Below are 21,059 nucleotides of genomic sequence, written 5' to 3' on the forward strand. Positions count from 1 at the left end.
AAGTAGCTGAAGAAAAAATGTATAATACAAGTTAGCACCTATATTTCTTTTGGTGTGATGTGTGTTATGTGTAGCAATGACAGATGGGGTTGTTGGATATGTAGACAAGCTGTGGGTAGCCATTGATAGAATTTTCTCACAATAAGCCTTCTGGCTGTTTTATAGTAAGTTAATTCCACAGTACTAGCGTGGATGACAGTAATAAAAATTTATTAAATCTATGGAATGAATGAGTGTTCAGAAGATGAAAATAAGGTAGAATTGATTGGTGACCTAATTGTTTCTAATAGTTAGTGAAGAAAGAAGACATAACTTTTCCCCTTGGTTTCTTACCTGTATTTCAAAAGCTCACATAGTGCTTTTAAACAACATTTAGTAACTACTAAAAACTTAGTTTTTGATGTAAGAATGCAAATTAACTATGGATGGTTTGAGTTTATCACCAATCCTAATCAGTAAATGAATTCATGCTATTTGTAAGCACAGTAGTTTGTACTAGGATGTAATAATGAGCAAGACACATATTCTGCCCTTGAAAGTATTTATGATCTTATTATATATGTTGTCAGAATAAAAAAAAGCTGGAAACGTAACTTTTTACATTGTAATGTAAATATAAGCATGTGTTTATACCAGTGGTCGGCAAACTGCGGCTCGTGAGCCCCATGTGGGAATCAAACTGGCCACCTTTTAGTGTATGGGACAATGTGAGCCATGGAGCTGGAGAGAGCAGGAGGCTTGGGTTGCCCCCGGCGATGGAAGCACTCCACTCTTTTTTGGAATGGAGTCCAGGGCCGGCCAGGGTGTGCAAGAAGCTTGGCTTCCTCCATTGCCAGGGAAACCCAGCCTCCTGCTTGTTCCATGGCTGCAGCCATCTTGGTTGGGTTAATTTGCATACTTGCTCCTGATTGGCTGGAAGGCATGGCTTGTGGGTGTAGCCTAAGTACGGTCAATTTGCATATTACTCTTTTATTAGATAGGCTATCTTCCTTATCTGTTGCAGCTACTTTTCTGAAAATTAGACTTTATAAATGTTTTTCTGAAAAAGTCCTGGAAATGTCCCTATATAATGAAGAGAAATTAATTAAATTAAGGAGGGAAGTAGGGAAGAGTACTAAAATTCACTTATTGAGATTTCATATGTTTAACTTGATAATGGGAAAATAATTACATTTCGATGTAATTGGAAATTTAACATTTTTGATTTATCTTTGCTATAAAAGAATGCTGTTTTATAAAATGGTTAGAGTATTGTCCCATACACTAACAGGTGGCCAGTTTGATTTCCAGTCAGGGCACATGCCCAGGTTGGAGGCAACCCATCTCTCTCTCTTTCTTCCTTCTGTCTCTCTCTCTCTCTAATTAAAAAATAAATAAAATATAAAATAAAATATCATATTCTATTATTATTACAGATAAGTTCCATTTATTACCTAAAAATTTTTAAGATATAGTGATTTTGCTACAGTACCTTGGTTGCAGGCTCCTCCTCACCTCTGACCCTGGCTGGGATGCATGCATGAGGCAACCAATCAATGTATTTCTCTCACATTGATATTTCTCTCTGTCTTCCCCTCTCTCTGCCATTCTCTCTAAAAATCAATAGAAAAATATCGTCAGGTGAAGATTAAAAAAAAAAAATCTCTATATATAAAAGCCTAATATGCAAATTATCCCCACGGAAGTTCGATAAGGAGACCGATCACTCGCTATGATGTATGCTGACCATTGGGGTGGCGCGGAACGAAGGGAGTCCCAAACCGGCAGCTGGAAGGCCCCGATTGGCCCTGATTACTGGCCAGGCCTAGGGACCCTACTCGTGCACAAATTTCATGGGCCTCCATTAATAATTTAAAAAAATCAATAAAAACATATTTAAAAATATGTTTAAAAATAAAGTGATTATTTTGAAAACACTACATCTTAGTAAAAACTTCAACAGAGAGTCATGTTGAGAAAACATTTTAAAAAAATGTTGAATTTAACCTCTAATAGTTTATTGGTCCTGTGAAAGTGTGTTTATGATCTTTGATCTTTAAACAGTATATTTTATGATACACTAGTGTTTACCTGTGTGTATATAGTTTACATCTCTCTAACCTCACGTGAGGTGACATCTGGGTTGTGCTGAGCCATGGCCTGGGAAACTCTCCAGGCAATAAGCTGGAGTAATCCTGGGCTCACAGCATACGAGTTCACTCACCCTGTATCACTGTCCTGCCTTCCTGATTCCTAGGGTGTGAAAACTATTATTTCATGTATTTTCTTAATTTCTAGTTATTTCAGGTGGGAGAATAAATCTCATCTTTGTTATTTTATCTTTGCCAGGGTGGAAATGCAAACCAGAACAATTTTAAAGAGAAAGTTGAACAAACCTCTTAGTGATATTTTTTTATTGCTTTATTGTGGTAACGCTATATAAATTCTTATTAACTAATGATCTTTACATGTTTCCTACCTGACTATGCAAGGAGTTAATTGTGTTGATTTTTTAAATTTTTATTTAAATACTAGAGGCCTGTTGCACAAAGAGATTCGTGCAATAGGTCTTCCTTCCCCTGGTTTCTAGCACCAGTTTTCCTCCAGCACCCGGGACCAAGGCCTTCGTTCCGGCCGGAGTCTGCTGTCTTTGCTGAGACTCAGGCCGGACTCTGCCGTCTTCGTCTTTGCTGCGGCTGGAGTGCCGCTCCTGTAGATCCCTTCACGCCCACCCTCCCTCTCATAACAGGCGTCCTGTCCGGCCACTCCACGCCTGGAGCAGCTGGGCGGCCGCCATATTTGGCCTTCTAATTTGCATATTTCTTCCTGATTGGCTGGTGGGCGTATCAGAGTGATGGTCAATTTTGCATGTTTCTCTTTTATTAGTATATATTTTACCCTGACTTGTGTAACTATTTTTGCCATTTTGGGTTTCTTGGTTGTTTTTGTATGTAATTTAAATGTATTGTTTTATTGTATTTATTAGTTAATAGTGTTTACAAAATTTTTTAATTTCACAAAAGCAGAAACTATTTAAAAACAATCTAGTTAGGGAGAATCTAAAAATTGAGATCACTGGGACATTTTCAGATACTTAAAGAAAGCTGTAAAATAGGGGTTTAATACAAAAGATTATGTTTTATCATATGATCATTTCACTTTTCTGAGACATTATATAATAAATCATTGGATCATAATTGTGTTAAGTTAGAAAAGTAAAACGGAAATTTATATTAATCATATTCACTTAGTGAAAAATATTTCTAATATGAGAAAAGTTCATCAAGCTTTTTGGATTTCTTAAAGACTAAATCACATCATTATATGGCCTCCATTATTTTAATGATTTCCAACATCATCCCATATTCTAAAGTAAGGAAAGAAAATATTAATTCGGAGAGTAATAACTACCTATAAAAGTACTTAGATTTCATGTTAAAGTACTATTAAAACATATTACTTTGCTATGTAAATTTTCTAACTAAATAAAAATAGCAAAACAAATCTCTGAATGAAATTTTTTCCTTTATACTCCATTTTTAGACTAACTAGAAGTCTAATGCTTTAGGATGTATTTAGAGCTTGAATTTTGTATTTACCCTTTATAGGTTTTCAGCAACCTTGCTAAGCCTGTTTCCTTATTTTGAAAATAATTTTTTCTTGATAAGCATGTTATAAGGAACAGATTAGATTTAGGTGGCAAGCTGATTGAAGTATACCTAAAATAAAGCAGATTTTCATGGTAATGGTTTTCTTGCCTTTAGAAGTAATATGTAATATTTTCTTGAGATTGGATTTTAAGTATGCTGATTTAAGAACAGTGGTGAAAAAAAGAACAGTGGTGAATTCCAGACTTTGTCTTAAAATATTTGTCCTAAATCCATTTACCGACAATTAGTGATAATATAATGTTATATAATCTTAACGTGAGATATTTATCCTTTCCCTTCTTAGTGACTTTGAAAAGCATTGTATTTTACATAATATAATATTTTCTCACAGATACACCAAGTATCACTGCCAAACTAATTAGTGAACAAAAAGATGATAAAGAAAAGAAAAACCATGAAGAGAAAGAAAAAGTTAAGGCAGAAAATGGCTTTCAGGACAATTATAGTGTTGTTGTTGCTTCAGGTAAGCTTTCTGTTTTTTTATAATCTTGACTAGAGGCCCGTTGCAGGAAGATTCCTGCAAGAATAGGGCCTCATCGGGCCGATTCCTGCAAGAATAGGGCTTCCTGTGGTTGTAGCAAAGCAGAGAAGGGAGCGAAGCCCACCGAGTCTGCTGCCTCGCTCCCTCCCATCTCCGCTGCCTTGCTCCCTTCTCTGCAGCTTTGCTCGTTTCTGCAGCGCTTGGCTTCCTTCTATGCTGTCTTCAGTCTTCACTCTGTGCCTGTGTATGCAAATTAACCACCCTCTTTTTTTTTTGTTTTTTTTTTGCATACTTACTCTGATTGGCTGGTGGGCACAGCGGAGGGATGGTCAATTTGCATATTTCTCTTTTATTAGTATAGATTTTGTTTGTGTTTCTATGCAATATAACAATTTATATTTCTAGGAAGTTCATGTAATAAAGGAGTATTAATGCAAAAAGCTGACTTATAATGATGTCTTAATACTAAATATAAAACTATTATACTGGAAATCTGTTATTCTTTGGCAGTGAAACTTATTTTATGTCCAAAGATTATAATATGTCATCAAGTATTGAGCTTGTGTGAATAGTTTGCATATTGCATTTCAACTTGATAGTATATAGAGAATTATACTCTTACAAATCTACTGTGTTAAGGGATTTTTGTGTAACTTCCCTCTTTAAAAAAAAAAAGCAAAAGTGATTTGAAAAAGTATTTATCAGGTTTTATTTATGATATTGTGTTCATTACTTAACATAAAATTAGAAAAAAAATAATTGAAAGAAAATTGGTTGAAAAATGAGTTTTTGCCCTTAGGTACAGGAAGAAAAATGGCCAAGATAACTTGTAATTTGGGAGCATATATTCCTTGACATAGGTGTGACGATTTTAGTTCAAAAGACAAAGTCCACTTTACTCCTCAAATAGTAGACCTCTATATTGGTTTATCTATTCCATCAGATAAAAATTAAGAACATAAGATTTCCTGCACATATTTGCATGAAACTACTTTATAGTAGTAAATGGACAGCCATCTGTACCTCTACCTCATAGAATATAGTAGTTGACAATATTTTTTATTTTTTTGGAAAATATTTACAAATGCAGCCCAATGTATTCGTGGTGAACAAATAGAATCAGGAGATCAGATGTTAAATTAGAAGAAACATATCTTTTTGCATTGGTTAGGAATGTGGTGCTTTATTAAAATATTGTAGAAATACACTTTTACTTCATTAGTGTATTGGCTGTATACAATTTTACTGATGCTTTACTTCTAGGGCTGAAATCTCAATCTAAACGTGCCGTGTCGGCTACACCACCGCGTCCACCATCCAGGAGAGGGAGAGCAATGCCCGATAAAATAGGAAGTGCTTCCTCAGCAGCAGACAATGCCAGCAAAATAATTACTGTCCCAGTGTTTCATCTGTTCCACAAGCTTTTGGCAGGTAATGTTCACAATGATAAGACATTTAAGAAATTTTAATAATCTTATGACTATATAAATCAGATGTGTACTCACCAGAATCATCTTTAATTCAGTGCTATTGATGAGATAAATGAATTACTGACTTTGTCTATGCAGTTCCAAGAGAAGTGAGACCATATCCTTTTTAACACTACTGTATTATGTTGCATACTTATGCTGTACTTTCTAAATTTTACTGTTGATTTGCCATAATATAATCACTAAAATTAATATTTTAGAGAGTTCACAAGTTATATAGGAAGTGTGGTGAGGTAACTTTTTAATAATTAGTTCTAGTAGTAAAAGCCTTAGATGTATCATTGATAATTAAGCAGTATTTCCTCCCCAGCTAAAACATATTCTTTGACCAATATACTTTCTATTGGTCAAAGTGATAACCCACTTTGTCTTCATTTTTGTAATGTATTGTTACAAATCAAATTTCCAACTAATTTAAATGGGTTTTCCTTCTTAGCTTTACCTGGCTGTTTATAGCAGAGGTCACCAAACTATGGCTGGTGAATGGGAAGCCTCTTTTTATAAAAATATTTGTAATTGAAATATATAGCTAACCCCATTTACTTATGTATTGTCCATAGCTGTTTTCATGCTAGAATGGTAGAGTTAGTTGCAGCAAAGACCTATGGCCTTCATAGAGTGAAATATTTATTATTTGGCCTTTAATAGAAAAGCTTTGCCAACCACACATTTATAGGAATGTCTGTGTTTTTTGTTTGTTTCTATTTGCTGTGGCTCAGAAGATCTTAGTGAGATTGGTTAGTAACTAATTAACACTTTCTATAAACATTATTTATTGTTTACACATGTCAGAAACAGATTTTAATTTTTGTAAACTTTGTAAGGGTTGATTTTAAATTGTTTTGAATTTAGTGTCAGAATCAAACTTTATTAAGTAAATGAGTAAGGTGAATCTAGTAAATGTATCCCACTTGGAATTTAGACTTAACTTAGTAATGTCATTTATAGGCCAGCCGTTGCCTGCTGAAATGACGCTTGCTCAACTTTTAACTCTCCTATATGACCGAAAACTTCCTCAAGGTTACCGCTCAATAGATCTGACTGTTAAATTGGGATCAAGAGTTATCACAGACCCAAGTCTGTCAAAAACAGATTCCTTTAAAAGACTACACCCTGAGAAAGGTATGTGTATGATAGTCCTTTAAAAAGTACAGTCTGTAATCTGAGGAGGCTTGCCTTTTTTTTTCTTACATTAACATAAAGATATTTTTCTTTATGACAGTTATTTGTAAATATAAAAAAATTGCCATTATTTCCATGGGAAATTAATCTTAATACCTTGTATAGTATCACTTATTTTATAAGCACCTGTGCTTTAATTTCAAACTTTATTTCTGCATGAACCATGTGAATTATTTATAATTAATGTGAGAATTTCAATTCAGGATTCAATTTACTGATAATTTAGATAAAGTCGTATTTTATGCTGATAAATATATTTTCCCTCAAACAAGAAGTGGGATCAGACATTTTCTTAGTTTTATTTTTACTTATTTTCCATTAAATATTTTTAAACGTGCATTTTTATTGCCTATTTTTTTCTTATGGTTAGAACAAAATTGATTTTTTCCCCAGTTGTTGAAAAATTCTGATTGTTCTATAAATGCCATTTGAGCAATGATATTCATAGTGTGCATATGGTATAATCTTATTTTAACTTCAGTTTTTCCCATGATTAAAGTTCAATATTTAATTGTTATTAGCCTTTTGTATTCTTTACTGAATTTTAGCTCCTTTTTTTTTTTTTTTTAGCCCAAAATAATTTGTCTTTCTTAATGCTTATTTGACCTTGTTATTGTGAACATACTAACCTTTTGATTTTGCTTTGGGAGTGATTTAAAGCTAAACCAGTATGGCATAATTTTTAGTTTTCAGTAAGAAGTCTATTATTATTCATTTTTTTCCTATTTGAATGCCTTAGACCTCAACATATTACTATTTGCTGTGAGTCTCTAACTTATTTAGACGATGCCATTGATACTGATCTCTGGGTCATACTTTGTAGCAAGACTATAGGAGGCAACTTCAGAAGTCATTTAAACATTTTTTATAGCATCTAGCCTTAATGTAGCTATAACTGAAAAACTTAAGCTATGTATGCTTTTTTTTTTTTTTTAATAGGGAGATGACATCTGCTTTGTAAATAAAAGAGTACTAAAGAAACAGATTCTTTCTTACCTATTTTTTAAATCTAGATCATGGAGATTTACTTGGTAGCTGTCCAGAAGATGAGGCTCTCACTCCAAGTGATGAATGTATGGATGGGATATTGGATGAATCTTTACTTGAAACCTGTCCCATTCAGTCACCATTACAAGTTTTTGCAGGAATGGGTGGACTGGCTCTTATTGCAGAAAGACTACCCATGCTATATCCAGAAGTAATTCAACAGGTAAGATAAGATTCCTAATTGAGTATATCATTCCATGACAAAGCCCTTTGTTCTTTTGTTTGGCTTTTCATTTACTAGTTCTTTTCTCAGTTTTATTAAGAAATATATATATATATAATTAATTTATAATTACCTTTTGGAATTACTCTTTAACTTAGTCTTTGAGTATTGTACAAATCTTTATGTTAATTAGGTGGTACTGAAGAAATGTTGAAGACTGAACATATTTGCCAAACTCATTACACTATAGCATTTACCTTGATTTTATGGTGTCACACTGTAACATTTTTGTTTCTATGATGCTTTAGGTGTGATATTAATTTCTGGATCTTACTGCAAATGGGAGAGTAAAGTAGTATATGCTTATGTCCAAATACATTGTCTTTTGGTTTAAATTTTTTTTCTTTTAGGTACCATTTATGTTTTAGGTGGTTTATAAAACATTATTTTAACATCTTCACCTGTTCATTAATATTGCTGTTATTCTTTTATTAATGGGGGGGGGGAGTGTGGTACATATAAAGAAAGTTATAAATATAAAGCTCTTTGTTGAATTAGGTGGGAAAATGATTCTCTCTAATATCGTGTACTTAGTGTATTATATGTGCCTGCTTCAGTTTCCTAGAGCTGCTGTAACAAATTATCACAAACAGGGTGGCTTATACCGTGGAGATTTTTCTCTTATGATTTAAGAAGCTGTAAGTTTGAAATCAAGTGTTAACAGAACCATGCTCTCTGGTGGCTTAGGATAACTGTCATTGGATTTAGGGTCTACTCTAATCCAGTATGACCTCATTTTAACTTGATTACATCTGAAAAGATCCTACTTCTGATTAAGTTCACATTATCAGTTCTTGGGCTCCTTGGAAAAATTCTACGATTGGGGTAGGGAATATACAAGATCAGTCTAGATACAGAAACCTGCTTTAACGGGATCCCACTGACCAGATCTGATTCTACTTGGGCATCGAATAAAATAATAGAGTATTATAACCTATAGGATAACAGAATCTATATTGGTATATACATTAGTAAATAAGTGAATAAATGAATAGATGGGGAAGAAGGAATGTTTACAGTTCAGTACCAACTAATAAATGTAGAAGGAAAGATTTAGAAAATCACCACTTGACAACCACTGTAGTAATTATTGTTTTAGGCAAGAATTATAAAAATACTAGTTGTAATAGATCAAAGTTTGGTGAGAAATAAGATGTTTAAATAGTCTCAAAGAATCTGTCTACTTAACTTAATTAAAAAGGATTTAATAGAAATTTTAAATTTGAGATACATGGCAGACACCACCATACTTAAAATACCATGTAACTCCTCAATGTTTGGAAGTTTTTAATTAAACAAAAAAGAAAAATACCTTTATTGATCTTATATTTCTCTAGATCTTATATTTCTATATTTTAAGGAGATAATTTGAAATCAAGTGATTAATTTGAACCTGGTGTTGAAACATGCAAATAGCCAAACAAAGATTTATTTTTTCTTTAGGTGAGTACCCCAGTTGTAACATCCACCACTCAGGAAAAGCCAAAGGATAGTGATCAGTTTGAATGGGTGACAATTGAACAATCAGGAGAATTAGTTTATGAAGCACCAGAAACCATTGCCGCTGAACCTCCACCTATCAAGTCAGCAGTACAGACCATGTCTCCTATACCGGCCCATTCTTTGGCTGCTTTTGGATTATTTCTTCGTCTTCCGGGCTATGCTGAAGTGCTACTAAAAGAGAGAAAACATGCTCAGTGCCTTCTTCGATTGGTATTGGGAGTGACAGATGATGGAGAAGGAAGTAAGTGTTTAGTGTTATTAATGAAATTTAACATAGGTGGGTTGTTTAAAAGTTATTCAGATCATTACCTAGTAGTCATCATTTATTACTTTCAAAGTTAAGCTATTACATGATTTGTTGTTGGCAACTTAGTTCCAATAATAGATATAATAAATCTTTTTTTAAAATCTTCATTTTATTTATAATACTAGGGGCCCGGTGCATGAAATTCGTGCACTGGGGTTTGGGGGGTCCCCCAGCCCAACCTGCCCCCTTTCACATACTGGGAGCCCTCAGGGGATGTCCTACTGACATCCCATGGGGAGCAGGCCCAAGCCGAGTCTGGCCTCCCTTTGTGGGAGGCAACCGGGCTGATCAGGGGAAGGCACCAGCCCCATCATCCCGCTGCTGCAGCCACTGCCAGTCACCACAGCCACCAAGGTGTTTTCATCAACACGGACTTCAGTCCTTTCACCAAGAAAAAATGACAACTTTCTTTAGGCATTTTCAAAATGTGTCTTTCATAGAATATGCATTTCTTTATTTTTTTTTATCCTCACCTGAGGATATGTTTCCATTGACTTTTAGAGAATGTGGAATAGAAAGGGAAAGACAGAGAGAAACATCAAAGTGAGAGGAACACTTTGATTGGTTGCCTCCTGCATGAGTCCTGATCTGGGCCCCAGCCAGGGAGGAGCCTGCAACCTAGGTACATGCCCTTGATCAGAATGGAACCCAGACCCTGCTGTCGGCAGGCCGAGGCATTATCCACTGAGTCAAACCAGCTAAGGCAGGATATGACATTTCTTAGCCCTCCAGCAGCGGACCTTTGTTTTTTTCTCCAGAAGTGTGGTGGAAAAAACCCTAGATCACCTTTTTGGATTCTTATTACCCAAGTTACTAAGAATATTACCAGTGGCACACAGGGAGTTTAGCCAATGTGCAGTCAGAAAAGGTGTTTCCTCTGTAGTTCACACCAATCGCAGGCTGGGCTCTGCCCAGGCCTTCCAGCTCCCTCTGATCACTGGCTCTGCCCCTGCCCAGGCCGAAAGCCTCTGGCTGAGGATTTCTGCCTTGGGCAGGGGACCCCCAGCTCCCTGCAATCCATTGCAGGAGCGGACCCCCAGCTCCCTGCGATTGATTGCACAGAGTGGACCCCCAGCTCCCTGCAATCCGTCACAGGCTCCGCTCCTGTCCAAGGTTGAATGCCTCTGCCAGCGGAGGCTTTCGGCCTTGGGCAGGAGTGGACCCCCAGCTCCCTGCGATCGATGGCAGGCTCCGCTCCTGCCCCCTCATTCTGATTGCAGGCTTGGCCCTGCCCAGGAGCCCCCTGGCTCAGGCCCTTCCCAGGCTGCTCTGGGCCCACGCGGCCTTACCTCACAGTGACCTGGGTGCCAGGATGTTCCTGGGACACAGGCGCTGGGCTCCTATGTATGCAAATTAACTGCCATATTTTTGGGTTAATTTGCATACTCACTCTGATTGGCTATGGCCGTAGCGAAGGTATGGTCGATTTACATGTTTGTCTATTATTCTGTAAGAAATCTTTAAATAAAATAATTACATTCATTCATTCGAAAGGTATTTACTGAGTGCTTATAAAATTGCTGGGCATCATTGGAGGGATTTAAAGATGAAGCTGGTATTTATACCCTACCTTCAAGTAGCTAGTGTCCTCCAGTAATAGCAATGAGGAATGTGTGTAAATATACAGATCTCACAAGTTATAAAAGCCTTGAGATCCCTGGCCAGTGTGGCTAAGTTGGCTGTCCATCATCCAGTGCACTGATAGGTTGCTAGTTTGATTCCTGGTCAAGGCACATGTGCAGGTTGTAGACTCAATTCCCAGTAGGGTGTGTGTGTGAGGCAATCAATCAATATTTCTCTCAAAAAAATAAAGTAAAAAAGCATTGAGAGAGCTATAGCATTATGGAGTCCCTCAGGTGTGAGATGATATTTTCACTACCCAGTGATGTGAATAAAGTGGCATAGCAGGATTTAGTGGAGCCATGAAGGATAGTGAATTGAGGTTTGAAGAGAGTTATTTTAGAAAGAAAAAATGGTGTGAGCGGTATTTGTATTCTCAGAATACAGGGTATTCCCCCCCCCCACCCCCCAAATGTATACACACTTGAACAGCTGACAGCTCAATTATGAAAATGAAATGTATTTTAAGAAACACTCCCTTTATAATGATTCAAAGTGTATATATACATTTTTGGGGGATACCTTGTATATGAAAACTGATAAGATAGCTCTTGAAAATTTGCATAACAAATCATGGAAAGCCTTATAAAGATTTTATTCTAAAAAGCAATGAAGATTTATTATTAACATTAAATAAAGAAGTGATGTGATGAAAATTTTTTAAAAGTGAATTTGGCAGCAATATTTAGATTAAAGTGAACAAATAAGGAAAATAACAATATATAATAATGTGTTTTATAATATAACTAGAGGCCTGGTGCACGAATTCGTGCATGGGTGATGTCCCTCGGCCTGGCCAGCGATCAGGGCCAATTGGGGCAGACTGGCCAGGGGAAGGGAACGGGGGAAGTTGGCTGGCCGCGGGAGGTTGGCTGTGGAAGTGCACTGACCACCAGGGGTAGCTCCTGTGTTGAGCATCTGCTCCCTGGTGGTCAGTGCGCGTCATAGCTACTGGCCGGTCATCCAGTCCTAACAGTTGCTTAGGCTTTTATATATATTGACTAGTGGCCCGGTGCACGAAATTCGTACATGTTGGAGCTGGGGGGGGGGTTCCCTCAGCTGAGCCTGCACCCTCTCCAATCAGACATCCCTCTCGCAATCTGGGACCACTGGCTCCTAACCACTCACCTGCCTGCCTGCCTGATTACCACTAACTGCCTCTGCTTGATTGCCCCTAACTGCCCTCCCCTGCTGGCCTGATCTCGCCCCTAACTGATCTCCCCTGCTGACCTGATCGCCCTTAACTGCGTCTGCCTTGGCCCCCATCACCATGGCTTTATCTGGAAGATGGCTGGTTGCCCGGTCTAATTAGCATATTACCCTTTTATTAGTATAGATAGATTATATAGGATAGGATTGCTTAAATGGGGAAGGGGAGCCTTTTTCAGTAGGAGGAGATGCTCTTGGCAGACAAAAATACATAATCCCCATATCTGAACTGATAGCCAGCCATATGCACTATAGTGCCAAACTGGTCATTAAATATTGAACCACTTTCTTACACCTTACACCAAACAGCTGTTGCTCTTAAAACCCCTCCTCAGCCCTGACCTTAGGTTCTGCCTTCTCAGTTCACCCAGATTTGGTTCTGATTGGTCGGTTTCTATGCCAATCATTGTCTCCAGGCCTATCTCCAGGCCTGATTAGAGAGGCGGGGCTGATCATCAGCCGTCCCAGGCTACTGGCAAGTGGGCTGAACTGCTGACCTCTCGGAGAGAAAAAGGCTCAGCCCCCTCGCCAGTCCTCGCCCACCCGAGCCTGCTGTGTGCAGCCTGGCATTTGGTTGTCCCTCTGGTTGTTTTTGACGTGATGGACTCTGGGTTTTTGTATATTAGGACTATCCTATATAATAAAGAGCTAATATGCTAATTAGACTGGACGGCAGAGCGACCTTCTGGAACGACCTTCTGGAATGACCAGTGGGTGGGGGGCGGGGTTGCAGGGCCGTGAGGCAGACGGAGCTGTGAGGGCTGAGGCAGCTGGGGCTGCGAAGGCTACTCTTGCACGAATTTCATGCATCGGGACTCTAGTGTGTGTGTGTGTGTGTGTGTGTGTGTGTGTGTGTGTGTGTATGATTAATAACAGAAAACTATGGTGATTATTTCCAGTGGGCTGGTAATTTTAATAGAAAGAAACAAAGAAAAATCCCAGTAAGGGTAGTAGCCTGGCAAGTAGATTTTCATTTGGTTTGCCTCTAATTCTCCAGTTAATGACTATTAAATTAGAAAATTTGTACATTTTGGTTATTTTAAAGTCACAGAGAGAAGGGTAAGAACCATTGTCTTTTATTTATTTATTTTTTTTATTATTATTTTTAAAAATATATATTTTATTGATTTTTTTACAGAGAGGAAGAGAGAGGGATAAAGAGTTCGAAACATCGATGAGAGAGAAACATCGATCAGCTGCCTCTTGCACATCCCCCACTGGGGATGTGCCCGCAACCAAGGCACATGCCCTTGACTGGAATCGAACTTGGGACCCTTGAGTCCGCAGGCTGACGCTCTATCCACTGAGCCAAACCGGCTTCGGCAGAACCATTGTCTTTTAGAATTCTATTGTAATATAGTAGATATAACTTTTAAACAGAAAAGGAAATAGAATTTCCTTTATGCTATTTCAGACTATTTTTAGTTACTATACGATGAGTGGTTATTAGAAACCACAATTCTGACATTCCTTTCTGCAGTGATTGTCTCATCCACAATTCATGTGACTGGTTTTTGATGTTTGTTTTGCATTTAACACTCCTTTCTAGCTAAAACATATTAGAAAACTATATTGCAAACAAAACAAAATAGTTTACCTTTATTACCTGTTTGTGGTTTAAACTACTTCCAAGTCAAGCACACTTACTTTCATACTGTTGTATGAAACTTTTCATGTTTCTTTTTTACTTGTTAGATTTTAGTATAAATTCTAGCTTATAGTAAATTTAACATAGTCTAGCTATTAACTATCATATGAATATATTTCAAGATTTTTTTGTAGTTTATATATGATGTCTTTCAGTGCTTTTCCAGACATGATTAAATTTTAAGTTATTCACTATTGTATTTGTGGTATTTGGGTTGTTTCCTAATAAATATAGTGATACAATTTTCTAATACAATGTCATTATTTGTGATCCTGTATATTGTTTCTTATTGTGTTTTAAAATATTTTTAATTTTGAGTTCTTTCTTAAATCTAGGTCATATTCTGCAATCTCCATCAGCCAATGTGCTTCCAACCCTTCCCTTCCACGTTCTTCGTAGTTTGTTTAGCACTACACCTTTGACAACCGATGATGGTGTGCTTCTGAGGCGGATGGCGTTGGAAATTGGAGCAGTACACCTCATTCTTGTCTGTCTCTCAGCTCTGAGCCACCATGCCCCTCGAGTTCCAAACTCTAGCCTCAATCAAGCAGAGGTAGGTTCAGTTTTAATTCTTTAGATTATGAAAACCTAATTTAATTCAGAGTACAGAATGTAGTTTTTTTCTGAAGTAATCAGGAAGGCAAATTCATTAATGGCATAAGCGAATTTAATTAGGATACAATATACAGGTTCAAAAATGTAGTTACAACATAACTTCCATCAATAACATAAAATGAGCTTATTAACGATACTTTTTAGACTAGCAGCAAAAAAAGAAAATATCTATAAATCTGAAAAATATGTGTACTTCTCTTCATAAAATTTATAACATTTAAAAACAACAACACTATTACAAACTTTTTTTGTCAAAAGCACTAATAAGAAATGAAAACTATCAAATGGGACACTATGTTTATGTATATATGATAAGGAGTTTATATCCAGAATATTCAGAGAACTTCAAAAATTCCCAAAAGGCAGGAAACCCAATAGGAAAATAGATGAAAGGTTAGAATGGACACTTTATAAGAGAGGCAATTTAACCAATAAATGTGAGAAAGTGATCTGTTTCTTTGGTTTTCAGAAAACCTCTAATACACTATAATTGCACACCCATCAGAATGTGTAAAATTACAAAAAACACACAAATATTATTCTATTATCATTTGTAATAATGTAAAGTTAATAGGATAGATGAAATAAATAGTATAAAAATAGTAGAATGGGTAAAGTAATTGTCTACTATGTAATGGAATTCTATACTAAAGTAATGAAAGAAAACAAGTGTAGCCAACTACACATAACAGTATTGATTAATTTGACAAGCAAACTAAAATTCTAGACATAAAGGCATATATGCAGCATGGTTCCACTTAGATAATGTTAAAAAATTAGGAAAAATAGAACTACAGTGACTAGGGTGTCATGCTTATGTAGTAAAATTATAAAAAGAATAAGGTAGTTATGAGTATAAAAATCAGGAGGATTCTGTCCAGTGTGGCTCAGTAGTTAAGCATCGAGTTATGAACCAGGAGATCATGGTTTCATTCCTGGTCAGGGCACATGCCCAGGTTGTGGGCTTGATCCCCAGAAAGGGGTGTGCAAGAGGCAGCTGAGCAGTGATTCTCATCATTGATGTTTCTATCTTTCCCTTCTCTGAAATTAACAAATACATATTTTTAAAAATCAGGATGAAATGAGGGCAGTTTCTTACATGTAATGATCTCACTCTTGACCTGCATGGTTAAAATTGTGTTTATAATTAATTAAACTTGATTTGTTTGTTTTATGTTCCTTCTGTATATATATTATACTTCACATTTATAAATTTTTTAAAAATAGCTTTTTTTATCAGTAACGTTAATTATTCTATTGGTAATGTTTATATGGCAATAAAATTTTTATAATTTATTTATCAGTTTATTTTATAAAATGTGAAAGATGGAATTTCTTAGTCACAGTTCCATAAAACTATATTGCAGATCAGTTCTGAGAGCATTGTTTTTACATAATATTCTTCCTTTTATTTTTTAAAGTAATAATTGCCAATGATGTGAGGGTACTAGTATATGAAATTTAATGAAAATTCTTTAAAGAAGGTTTGTTGTTACAAAATTAATTTTACAATCCACAAAAGTAATAATAAAAAATTGAACTTTACAGAGTTTGAGATTAGTTTTAAAAAACCAATACGTCTCATTTTTTCTGTCTCATTCACATTTTTAATATGTTCTCTATTCCCAAGATTTTTTTACACATCACTTTCTGAACAAGAAAGAAATTAAGGATTACTCCTAGAAATAGAAGCAATCTTACTTAGTGTGATTGAAAACTTGTGACAGCCATCATGGAATTCTCCTGATGGATGCTTTATTATATACCTTAAAAGATCTGGTTCACGTCCCTATTCCTTTCACTGTTTCTCTTATCTAATTTTGAGTCATTGACTCTCTTGGCATTAAGGTGCTTTACTCCATTTTTTCCTAATATATGTATTCCATCTTTATTGTTGAGATTATTACAGATACCCCTCTTTTTTCTAACCAGTTCACACCCCTTCCCAGGCCTTCGCCACCCTAATTCTATATCCATAGGTAATGCATACATGCATGTAAGATCTTTGTCTATTCTTTCCCTGTCCCCCCCAGCATTTCCTTTCCTCTGAGAATCGTCAGTCTGTTCCATTTCCATGCCACTGATTCTATTCCATTCACCAGTTTATTCTGTTCATCAGATTTTTTTAATTCATTTGATTTTTATATTCACTTGTTGATAGATACGTATTTGTTGGGGTTTATCAGTATTTCATAGGGCTGAATTATATCCCATTTCATGTATATACCACAATTTGTTTATTCATTTATCCACTGATGGGTGTTTGGGTTGTTTCTACTTTTTTGCTATTGTAAATATTCTTCCTTGAACATGTGTGTACATTTATTTGAGTATCAATTTTATTTCTTTGGATATACCAGTATTCCTAGGAATGGAATTGCTGGGTCACATAGTAATTCTTTATTTCATTTTTTTGAGGAATTTCCAAACTGTTTTCATTAGCAGCTGAACTATTTATATTCCTACTGATAAATATTTTGAAGATAAATAAAACCAAATAGTAATACATTTTTATGTTTTGTAATAAGCCTCAGGTATCAAGCTCTCATAACCCTACATCAACAGAAGAACAGCAGCTATATTGGGCCAAAGGGACTGGTTTTGGGACAGGCTCTACAGCTTCTGGATGGGATGTGGAACAAGCTTTAACTAAACAGAGGCTGGAAGAGGAACATGTTACCTGTCTTCTGCAGGTACATTTGTAAAGTTGATATTATCAGTGATAATAATTAAATTATTTTTTGTATTTGTATTGATTTTTAAGTATTGATGGCTATCCAAATCATCTTCAGCTACTTTTATGAAGCCCATATACTTCCTGTTCTAAGTTCTTTTAAGAGACCACTGGGTAAAGATTGCTTTTTTCTACTGGTAATTCTAAATTTATTCCCTCTCAATTACTTCTTCACTGGGAGTAAAGTGACAAGAATGAAATTATTCAACAAGTGGAAAATCTATCTCTTTCCAGTAATCTCAACTTAAGTGCTAAATATGGACTCTTAAAAAAACTGTTATTTACCTACTTTTATATATCTTTGTTTCTTACACTGTCTATAACTTTTCTAGAATCAGGGAAGTTGAACTAGTAGAGAAAGTCTTTAATACCATAGAAATGAGACGAGGAGGTGCATCAATCAAATGATTAATATTGGTCAAGTCTTTGAGCATTTGTTTTTGGCAATTCTAGAATGAACGGGTCATTTTAATATAAAATTCTAAGATTGTGTCCTCCTCAAACTGTATAGTGAATATATTCAATAAAATTAATAATATCAAGAGTTGCTACTAAGGTTTTAAGTTTTTGTTCTTAGGTGGATTGCTTCTATATGTCTAGTCATATATAGGGTGGGGCAAAGGTAGGTTTCCAGTTGTATGTGAAACAGTTTATTCTTGTATTATTATTTATTGTTGTATTATTTTCCATACAAACAACTTAATCCTATTTTTACACCACTTTGTATGGTGCCTCATGCAAACACATCCTTTCCTTTTGAAAGTTTAAAGAAAAAATGCCTTCTTTTTAAATCATACAGTGCAAGAGATTGATTGAGTTGAAAATATGTACTCTTGGAATTCAGACTGAATATCTAACACGATATACTTTTTTAATTATATGAAGCTTAAATCCAATTTAAATCCAGCAAATTTTTAATTTTATTTTTTATTTTAGGTTCTTGCAAGTTATATAAATCCTATGTGTGGTGCAATAAATGGAGAAGCTCAGTCATCTCATGAGAGCAGAGGACAGAATAGTAATGCCCTTCCTTCTGTACTTATAGAGCTGCTCAGTCAGTCCTGCCTCATCCCAGCCATGTCATCTTATCTAAGAAATGATTCAGGTAAATCATGTTTTAATATTCCTCTGAGATATCTTTGTGGGCAAGTACTTTTGCTTAATTATTTTGTCATTATCAGTTTAAACAGTAAAAATATTTGGTGATTTACCCCAATCTATGTAGGAATGAGTTTAATAGATTTATTTTTTAAAGTTTTTTTCTGGAAATATTTAGTTTGTGTATGTATGGGGAGTAGAGGGGCCCTAATTTGATACTATGTAGTCACCTATCCTAGAACACAGACTGGAAAAGACCTCAATGAACACTTAGTGTTCTTACTTGGTTTTAGCACATTGGATTAACATGAAATCAGTAACATAACATAACTCTGTTGGCTAACTGTATGTAACAAACTTAGCAATTTAAAAAATATAATTTAGAAAGTTTTTCTTCAAAGAATTTAATTCAATAAACTGTCTTTAAGAGAGTTGTTACAAAGATTATACAAAACAAACTTTGCAGCCATAGTTTCAAGGTAGGTACCTGGAACAAATAAGTGAATTGTACATTTATTAGGGTATTTTACTATTAACATTCTTAAAAGGAATGATAAAAGCCCTTAAAGAGAGAAAGTAGTTGATTTCTTAGATACAGTGGCTTCATCATTTCAATTTTTAAAATATATTTTCACGTTATACCAATAAATGTATTTACTGCCACAATGTACTATCTGAACTATTTAATCATTTTTATGTGCAGTATAGTTACTTAATTCTTGGTCTCTCCCCAATTCTGTGCCTTATTTACTTTTTGTTTCCTAAATGTGCTTATTATTATACTTTCTATATTGGCGCTTTATAAACATTGCTATTAATCGATTTACTAACCAACCAATTAATCTTAAGATTCAAATAGAAGCTATATTGCTGTGGGCTTACTGTTAGATTGCACTTGTTCTCATTTTATACTTGCCCCCTCATCCTTCTTACAGTTCTCGACATGGCAAGACATGTGCCACTCTATCGAGCTCTGCTGGAATTGCTCCGAGCCATTGCTTCTTGTACGTCCATGGTGCCCCTATTGTTGCCCCTTTCTACAGAGAATGGTGAAGAGGAAGAAGAACAATCAGAGTGTCAAACTTCCGTTGGTACATTATTAGCCAAAATGAAGACCTGTGTTGATACTTACACTAACCGTTTAAGGTACTATACTTTATTCATTTCTCTTGTCCTTGATTTGTCTTTTTTTTATATAACTTTTAGGGTTTTCTAAATGACATATGCTAATTAAACACAAATACACCCAGATAGTGTATAAAACTCCAAAGAAAAAGTATCCACTGAATTCTACACTCAGGAATGTTTATTTACATTGGCTTACCTAGCATCTCCATATGTGATATTATAATTTTTCTTAAATGCTGGTACATTTTACCAGTTTTACAGATAGATGCTAGTTTTACCCAAAATTGAAGTCAAAGACACCTTTCAGTATCAGTAAATACATATTGCTAGCAGTGTACTTAATATTTCTAGGTTTGCATGTTATATAGATGCTGTATTTTACATAACCATCTATTAGTGGACACTTGGGTTATTACAACCTCAGACATGCATGTTTTGGGGCATGTAGAAATCTGCATAGTAGATTCATAGATGTGGGATTATTGGATGATGGGTTATTCCAATTTCATTTTGATACATATAATTCACGCTAAAACCTTTTTTTTTTTTTTTTACAAGTCAGAGGTTCAATATTTCTTGGAGTTACAAAGTATTTATCTTCATGGAATATTGAATTTTTAAATAAATCTTTGGTGTAAGTTTATACCTCACTAGATTCAGATGATGAGTTTTGTTATCATAAACTCTTTTAAATTAACCTAGTAAACCTTTTCTTTTAGCAGAACCTATTCAGTGGTGGTTAGTTTTACTTAAAGATGGCTTAATTTTGATTTTTAAGGCATTTATACTGCCAGTGGGAGTTTATTCCTTTGTCGACAGTCTTTTGAGTCAATGTTCTTTACCGTCATTGTAATATATTTGTTCTACCTATTCTGACTTAATTTTAAAGGACCTAAAATTTGAGAATAATGGGATCTGTCAAATAACGCTAGAGAATTGGTCACTGGAAGAATAGTTTTTTGTCAATCTTCACCTTTCAGGAAGAAGTCAACTTTTCAGATAATCCTGACTCTGTTAATTTATGTTACTGTCATGATCACTTTAAAAACTAGTTGCTCACTGCCAGGCATAAGGATCATAAATTAGAGAAGAGGTTATAGAAGAATCAATTAGTAGTGATAAAA

At 35.3% G+C, this 21,059-nt stretch overlaps 1 protein-coding gene across 2 annotated transcripts in view; it reads left to right on the top strand.

Moving 5' to 3' along the window:
- Window positions 1-21,059, top strand: part of BIRC6 (baculoviral IAP repeat containing 6) — a 188,101-nt gene that overhangs the window by 143,834 nt on the left and 23,208 nt on the right. For both annotated transcript variants that reach the window (XM_054728248.1, XM_054728250.1), the window contains exons 58-66: window positions 3,982-4,113; window positions 5,395-5,562; window positions 6,570-6,743; window positions 7,817-8,013; window positions 9,517-9,817; window positions 14,696-14,913; window positions 17,504-17,668; window positions 18,646-18,814; window positions 19,743-19,953. In XM_054728248.1, the coding sequence (XP_054584223.1) occupies window positions 3,982-4,113; window positions 5,395-5,562; window positions 6,570-6,743; window positions 7,817-8,013; window positions 9,517-9,817; window positions 14,696-14,913; window positions 17,504-17,668; window positions 18,646-18,814; window positions 19,743-19,953 (1,735 nt within the window). The remainder of the gene's footprint in view (window positions 1-3,981; window positions 4,114-5,394; window positions 5,563-6,569; window positions 6,744-7,816; window positions 8,014-9,516; window positions 9,818-14,695; window positions 14,914-17,503; window positions 17,669-18,645; window positions 18,815-19,742; window positions 19,954-21,059) is intronic.

The sequence above is a fragment of the Eptesicus fuscus genome, chromosome 16 (assembly GCF_027574615.1).
Source record: "Eptesicus fuscus isolate TK198812 chromosome 16, DD_ASM_mEF_20220401, whole genome shotgun sequence".
In the NCBI taxonomy this organism is placed as follows: domain Eukaryota; kingdom Metazoa; phylum Chordata; class Mammalia; order Chiroptera; family Vespertilionidae; genus Eptesicus; species Eptesicus fuscus.